The sequence below is a fragment of the Otolemur garnettii genome, unplaced genomic scaffold (genome assembly GCF_000181295.1).
Source record: "Otolemur garnettii isolate 467f Iridium unplaced genomic scaffold, OtoGar3 scaffold00031, whole genome shotgun sequence".
In the NCBI taxonomy this organism is placed as follows: domain Eukaryota; kingdom Metazoa; phylum Chordata; class Mammalia; order Primates; family Galagidae; genus Otolemur; species Otolemur garnettii.
In genome coordinates, this window is record NW_003852426.1 from 4,968,393 (window position 1) to 4,976,247 (window position 7,855).

A 7,855-nucleotide genomic window follows, 5' to 3' on the forward strand; every position below is an offset into this window, starting at 1 on the left:
ACGGGCTGCGGCGCCGCTAGGGAGTCGGGGATCGGCGTCCCCCATTGCTTAGGGAAGTTCTAGAAGTGAGGAGGCTGGGAAGGAACCCCGAAATTTTGCCCCACTTCCTTTCGGCCTTTCTCCTGATGCCCCCTCCGCAGATGAGGCCGGATCGCGGGCCTGGGTTTGGGGCTTCACCCCGACCCCACCTCTGGCCTGGCCCTCGCCTTCTCAGCCCCCGGGGCTAGGCCTACCCGCCGCCCCCACAAACTGGTTTCTCTGCTTTGCTGGGTTCTGTTGGAACTAGTTCTTTGACTCCCCGTTTCTATTTTTTTCTGGGGTTCTATGTTGTGGTGAGGGCGCGTTGAAGGAGGGGGCTTTCTTCCTCTTCCCCCGCGCGAGCGCGCGCCAGGTTTCCTGCCCCAAGGCGGGCTTGGGTGCCCCCTCTGGCAGGAAGTGGGGCCGGTGCACCCGCGTGGCGGTGCATGCGGTCGGGGTGCGCTGATTTCCCGCGCCTGGATGGGCGGCCTGCGCCCCTCCCCCAGCGGGCCCTGGCCCCTAGTCCTGCCTGTCGGCCTACAGCGGCCTGGTACAGACACTTGCAGAGTCACCCTGGGTCCAAGTCTGGAGCAGTATTTGCCAGGGTCCTAAACCAACTTCTAGGCGGATAAACAGTGTGGCCGACTGATAGGGTCTCCGACAACCTACTCCATCCTGCTAGCCAACTTGCTGTGTGACCTTGGGCCACTCATCAGTTTCTCTGGGCTATGTTTTATTTACTTTTAAAATTAAAGGCTAAGATGATTTCCCAGGGTAATTCTTAGAGTCCTTAAGCATTTGAGGAGCTCACTACGTATGTGGCAGATACAGGCTTGAGGCCCAATAAGGCTCCCTACAAACTGAGGGATTGGGGTTGGGCTTTAAATGTGGCTTCTCCAGGACAGGCTTTGCTGATGTTCAGAAACAGGTGGAAGAGACCAGCGTTTCTTGGCCTCACTAGTAAAGGCCTTCTTAGGCCTTTATTCATTTCATGGGGGTTTGGTTCTGGGGGAGGTGGATTAAAGGGTCACCAGCAGCAGGAATTGTGGAAAGGCACCAGTCAGTATGAGGTTCCAGGGAGACCCACCAGGATCTTCAGACAGGCCCGGCCCAGGCTCTTGAAGATTCTGGACTGGCTTCCTTCAACTGGAACCCTCTCTGTGAGGGGACCTGGGCTGGACTTTATGTGAGGTCAGGACTCATTTAGCTTATTAATTTTGATGTTAAGTTTGAAGGGGGAATCTGTGGTGTAATACAAGATTCTAATCACTGCCTGTAATTACAGAACAGGCCAAGCCACCAATGACTAATGACAGAGCAGGACAAATCACCAACCACCTTGTTTAAAAGGGTCTCCAAGTCTTAAATATTGTAAAATAATTACCAAAGACCGGTCATCTGGAGGGTCGCTTAATGCTTGAGGGGGGTTTCAGGCCCTCCAAAACTCACAAGTTTGTGAAATGTTTTTTCCTTTTATTGGGTTAAAATTAGAAATTGCTTCAAAAGCTGAAAAGAGGAAAGAAAAGACATTTTCAAATGGTCTAGTTCTTTTGGTGGAGTGAAGTTTTTTTTTTTTTTTAATTGAGAGAGTCTCACTTTGTGGCCTTCCGTAGAGCGCTGTGGCATCATAGCTCACAGCAACCTCCAACTGTTGGTCTCTTAAGCCATTCTCTTGCCTCAGCCTCCCAAGCAAGTAACTGGGACTACAGGTGCCTGCTGCAATGCCCAGCTTGTTTATTATTGTTATTGTTACTATTTTTTATTGTTGGGGATTCATTGAGGGTACAAGAAACCAGGTTACACTGATTGCATTTGTTAGGGAAAGTCCCTCTTACAATCCTGTCTTGCCCTTGAAACCAGCTTTTTTTTTTTTTTTTTGTAGAGACAGGGTCTCGGGCTGGTCTCTAACATCTGAGCTCAGGGCAGTCCACCCCCCTCGGCCTCCCAGAGTGCTAGGATTACAGGCATGAGCCACTATGCCAGGCCTTTTTCATTATCTTAAGTTTTTAAAAACTATTAGCCTAGTTTGATCCTTGAAGCAGTTTGGAAAGGCAGTTGATCAGGTACCTTATCATTCATTACCTATCTTACAGATTGAGAGCCTTTCAGAATTAGAGCTATTTGGGCCCACCTATTTACGAAGGGCAGGCTTCGGGGTAGCCCCAGGATGGAGATATATGGGACCATCACTTCCCAAATACAGAGTGCAGGCACTAATTGCCACAGGAAGGGGTTTGGGGTAAAGTCACAATGAATGGTGTCAACTGAACCCCAATAGGCCTCTGAGAAGAAAGATGATGCTAGAAAAAGGACCAAGATGCTTGTAGGGTCAGCCCTACCAGAGCTCCAGGGGGCCAGCTAAGCTCTGTTACTTGGGTTTTTTTAGTTGACTGTAGTAGGTGGGCAGAGCCAGCCAGGGGTAAAGGGAGAGAAGAGGACACACTTTGGGTTTGGACACCTTTTCCTTTCTTACTCTACTCACTGCAAGTTCAGCCATCTTCCTCTTGTCAGCTGTCCCCATCTCTGCATGGGGGCATTACCCTTGGAGAGTTGGTGTGGAGGCACCAACCCTGGTTGCCTGATTGACACTTTTGCTTTTAGCATTTAGTTGAGGCTTGGACCTTGCCAGATAGCCAAATTTATCATCAGCACAGTAGGCAGGGGGTTGTCAGCCATAGCTGCCAGATCTCAAGGTCTCATTCTTTCCACTTCTTAGTTGCCTGTGAACTGCCCAGGTTTGGTTTTTCTCCTAAAGAAGAAGGGCAACAGCTGGCTACAGAGGGAGGGCACCCTGGCAGTGTGTTAGCCCCCACCCCGCCCACACCTTTGCCCCACCCATGCAGCTAGGTCTGGGCTGGCTGGCTGTATCTCCTGGGCCTGTGGGGGTGGTGTCAGGGCAGGACAACAAAGAGCCCTTCTGAAGAGCAGATAAGGAGCTGATTAGGCCCAACGGCCCTGCCCCACCCAGTGGCAGCATGCTGGGGTGGCAGACCCCTCCAAACTGGACAGGGTTAGTGGCCCCCACCACTGGGAGCAGGCAGTTTCCTGCAGCATACCTTGAGGTTAGGGGGTTGTGAGGTGGTAAGAAGTGGCCATAGCGAGATGTTATAAAACCGCTCTCACTGTCTCCTAGGATCCCAGCCATCACTCTTCCACCTAATCGAAGAGGAGGAAAGATGAGTGAGTCGAGCTCGAAGTCCAGCCAGCCCCTGGCCTCTAAGCAGGAAAAGGATGGGACTGAGAAGCGAGGCCGGGGCAGGCCGCGCAAGCAGCCTCCGGTGAGTCCTGGGACAGCGCTGGTAGGGAGTCAGGTGGGTGTCCAAATCTTTGCTTTGGTGTACTCTTTTGGGCTAGGGGGGTACCTGGTGTCTCAGTAAGTGGGAACATGCATGGAGTGCAGAGTCATTCCTGTGTGTGTTTGTATTTGTCCTCCCTTCCCATGTGTTCTCTACCCTGCATGCAACTCCAAGACCCCAGGAGAGAACTGGGAGCCTAGGTATTCATGCTGAGTTTTGAAGCCTGTGCCTGAAAGTCTAAGCCAGAGGCAACCTGGTGATCATAGGCCAGTACCCACGCTATGATAAACCTCCCACCCTTTTTCTTTTTCCAGTCTACTATGGACCAGTGAATTAACAGAAATGAAAATAAACTAAAAGGCTAAGGTTTTAATCATTAGAGTCAGTGCACATAAAATTACTGTCAGTTTGCTATAAAAGTTTCTAAGTAACTTATTGTCAATTTCTGTACTTCTCAGCTCAGGCTGGATCACCCACGGCCCACCCTTTGAGTAGTCCTGGAATGGACTTTGCCTCTGGCTCTTTAAATGGAAATTGAAGCTCAAGAAGTAAAAAAGGGAGTTGTTGGCAGTGGTCCTCAGAACCCTGGTGTTGCTCCCACAAAGTCTCACAGGATGAGACAGTCAGCCTGGTACTGTGGGGCATCCTAGGGAGAGTGGCAAGCCAGGTGGTTTGTGGTTGAGACCTTTGTTTCTCCAGAGGCAAGTGTCCCCCAGGTGAGGAATAACTGTTGGTTAAGCCCAGTCACTAACCATTCCTGGGAAAGAGAAAGGTGAGGGAAGGAATTAGGCCGACTCTTGCTGCTTAAATGTTGGGCAGAATGTTTCACCTGCAGGTCTTCCCTGTGTAAGGTAGAACATGGTCTGTACTGGCCAGTCCCTGGGTCTTAAGGACACATGAGCTGTGAGGAGTCAATTGCCACCTTCTGAGCCTGAGGTTGAGGAACTCATCCTCCTCTTAGCCTGTCCCTTGACTGTTAGCTTTGCTCAGTGGTGGGGAGTGTCCAGAGGGGTGTTGGGTTACTGGACCATGGTTATAAACAGTCTGTGGGCAGCTGCCCCTGGGAAACAGTAGCTGACAGCTTTTACTGCCCAGCTTTTATGCAATATGCAGAAGCTTTTTATTCCATCTCAAGCTTATTAAAATTTGAGTGGCAACAGTGGCAGGGATCTCTGGGGTCTGGACATACATCTTCCCCAGAGGCATCCTAGAGGTGACCCTTCCCCTTGGATGCATCCCAGTAGTCTCCAGCATGTGTCATTTAGGGGAATAGGCGGCAGTCCTGGCCCAGTGCTAGGTATTTACACATATTTGATTTTCATAACCCTCTGCAAGGTGAGTCTCATCACTATTTACAGATGAGGAAATTGAGGCTCCAGCATTGTGTCCTGCTCAAGATCAGTGCCTGGGCCCTAAGACTGGGCCTTAGAGCCACCTAACATTTTCTGTCTCTGTGACACTTTCCTCAGGAGTCTTCTGACCATTTTTGTTGTCCTAGAAAACCCCAGGGGATCGAGGGGAAGGTTAGGAGGAGCTTTGTAAAGATGGTCCAGCTAAGGCCTTGGGTACTGAAGGGCTTGTCATCCATGGTTCACATGGATGTCACTCACATGGATACTTGGTCAAGTGATTCTTGCTGACTTGACCCTGCTGGGATGGAGCAGAGGGAGCCCGTGTCTTCTGAAGGGGCTGAGAAGGTGGTGATTATGTCCCTGACTGCCCCATCTATCTTTGCAGAAGGAGCCCAGCGAAGTGCCAACACCTAAGAGACCTCGGGGCCGACCAAAGGGAAGCAAAAACAAGGGTGCTGCCAAGACCCGGGTGAGGCTTGAGATAGGGCCACTCCTGGGCAGATGTAAAGCAAAAATCCCTCTTGATTTCTCCATGGAGAAATGTAGAGAGGTCTGTAAAGGGTCCTGGGTTGTCCTGACTCCTGGAGCCCGTTCCCTGCACAGGGGGGATAGCACTGTGTTTTGCTCACTGGGGAAAACAGGGTGGTGACAGAGAGCTTACTTCTATGGGGTTGGTCCTGCTCAGGACAACTGAGGAGGTCAAGGCAGGAGTCCTGTAGCTTTCTTGGTCTGGAGAAAGTGGGGATAAGGCCAGATTCACAGTGGCATCAGGCTTTCAGAAAAGTTGTTTTGTTTTTTATTTTATTTTTTCAAGACACGACTCATATCCTCTGAGTCATAGGTGGAGGAGGGAGTAGGGGGCGTGTGTGTATGTTGAGTGGGGCAAGTGTGGCTGGCCAGTCATCACCAGCTGGTCTTGGGTGGACCTTCTGAGTGAGAGTCCTGGACTGCCCTAAACAGAGGTAGGTCTGCACCTATCTCACTGTCAAGGGCATTGGTCGTTGGTCATTGGGTGACCATTGTTGAACATTTTTGACTTAGGGGGTATTTTCTCTAACTCTCTAGAAAACCGCCACAACTCCAGGAAGGAAACCAAGGGGCAGACCCAAAAAACTGGTAGGTAAAGCAGCAGGGACTGGGACTCACCTCATTGGTTCTTGGGAGGGTGTTAATGTAGGTACCTAATCCTAAGCACCCACCATGGGTGTTCTTCTGGCCTGAGGCCTGGAGTTGCACAGGGCTTTGATGGGCTGTCCCTTTGAGAAGTGAGGGATCCCAAATAAGGCCACATCCTGGCCTGCTCTGCCCACCTGGTGCTGAAGGGGTTCTCGCCTCCCTCTGCCCCTAGAATAGATTCAGTACTAGGGGAGGGAGATACTAGAAGTCATCTAGTTTCTCCCCTCTCGTTTACAGGGATGAGGAAAGCCATCTGAGGAAGGGATGAGGCTTGTTCTCACTGTGATCCTTCTGGGAGCTTAGCCTTGGGCAGGGGTCACAGCTGGTTAAGAGTTGCTCACCAGGAGCATCATTCATTTCTGAGCCCCTAAATAGCTGGAGGGGAGGGTAGGTCAGGAGACTTAGGGTACCTCTAGGGATACGGTAATGATCATGCCAGCCTTTCCACTCCTGGCCATTCCTTACCCCTAACCTGCCCCCTTAACTCCAAGAAGCTCATTCCTAGAGCTGAGCCACCACTGGGGTGGGGTGGAGTGGGGTGGGGTGGGGGTTGGGGGTGCTGCTGGCTAGGCTCCTGGAGTGAGTAACAGGAAACAAGTTGTTTTGGAGTTTCTGCCTGTCACGGGGGCTAGCCCCCGTGTGGTGTCCCAACATTCCCGCCCAATGAGTGAGCCCCGGCACGGCACACTTCCCCTTCCTCCCCACCCTGGCCGGGGGTCAGCCCTCATCCACCCCAGAGGACTGTGGACTGGGGCTCCACAGCCAAGCACCTGCCACTATGGGGTAAGGCCACCTGGCTCCCCTGTATCAATAGAGGGGGCACACGTATCCTCCAGTCACTCTTTTTCTAGCCTCCCCGCCAACAGAGAACCAGTCAGGTCCTTGAATTAATGTGCACTGGGCTGTACCCCCTGCCTTTACCATGGGCCTGGGGGCCAAGGGGGCCTTGGCTTCTGGCTCTGGGTGAGAGCAGAATGTGTGTGGGTATTTTTCCTCCTTTTAAATTCTTCCTTTTTTATGAATGAAATCCTGCCGTAGAGGTTGCTGAGTCACCCACACACTCAGCCCTGACTCATCCCCCTTCTAGAGAAGTCAGGGAGTACAGGGAGGGGGTGGGGGCCAGACCCAGAGCTCACACTGATAGCTCTGCCCACCTCACAGGAGAAGGAGGAAGAGGAGGGCATCTCGCAGGAGTCCTCAGAGGAGGAGCAGTGACCGTGCCTGCCGCCTGCTCCCTTCACTGAGGAGCAGCTTCTTTCTGGGACTGGACAGCTTTGCTCCGCTCCCACTGCCCTGCCCTTCCCCCCAGGCCCCCATCACCACTGCCTCTGCCAGCCCCCCACCTGCCCTCACCTCCACACTACACAGCACACCAGCGGCTGCGGGGCCCCTAGGGGCTGTGTGGGGAGCAGTTTTCCCCTGGCCTTGGTTCCCAGCCATCCCTCCAACCCATGCATACACACTTGCTCTCCTGGACAAGGCTAACATCCCACTTAGCCGCGCTCTGCGCCTGCTCTGTCTCTACTCCCTCAACAGTGGGGACACTGCTCTGTGGGCTCTTGGTTTGGGGGCCCTCTCTGCTCCTCTACTATTCCCTCTGGCTTCCCATAGAGGGGCCTGGGAGGACTCCCCTGGCCTTAAAAGGGGCCCAGGCCCCATCTCATTCTGGCATACCCCATGCCACTGTCCTGGCAACAGGTGTGGCCAATGGAGGGGGCTGCTTGGCCCCTAGCCAGCCTGTGTCTTTGTCACCATGTTCTTCTTCCCTAGTCTCTGTAATAGGTTGGACAGCCCCTTAGGGCACATGAAGAAAGGTGGGAAGGGTATGAGTCTCTTCCCCCTAAACACAGGGGGTCCTAGCCCACCTTTCCCTCCACCTGGGATCCGAGACTATTTGAATGCTGGAGGCGCAGTCACCCCTTTTCCAGGAGAGGCCCAGATTCCCTGCAGCAGCCACCTAAGGTGGGCTGGGTCTGCTTGCCCTACTCTGACTTCTCTTACCCCACCTTGCAG

The 7,855-nt window shown here is 52.7% G+C and overlaps 1 protein-coding gene across 2 annotated transcripts in view; it reads left to right on the forward strand.

The window, feature by feature from the left end:
* Positions 1–7,855, forward strand: part of HMGA1 (high mobility group AT-hook 1) — an 8,758-nt gene extending 903 nt beyond the window's left edge. The window contains exons 3-6 of one of the 2 annotated variants that reach the window (XM_012804699.1): positions 3,152–3,329; positions 5,052–5,135; positions 5,732–5,782; positions 7,004–7,855. In XM_012804699.1, coding sequence (XP_012660153.1) covers positions 3,195–3,329; positions 5,052–5,135; positions 5,732–5,782; positions 7,004–7,057 — 324 coding nt within the window. In that variant the 5' untranslated portion in view covers positions 3,152–3,194 and the 3' untranslated portion in view covers positions 7,058–7,855. The remainder of the gene's footprint in view (positions 1–3,151; positions 3,330–5,051; positions 5,136–5,731; positions 5,783–7,003) is intronic. The other variant, XM_012804701.1, reaches the window with a different exon arrangement.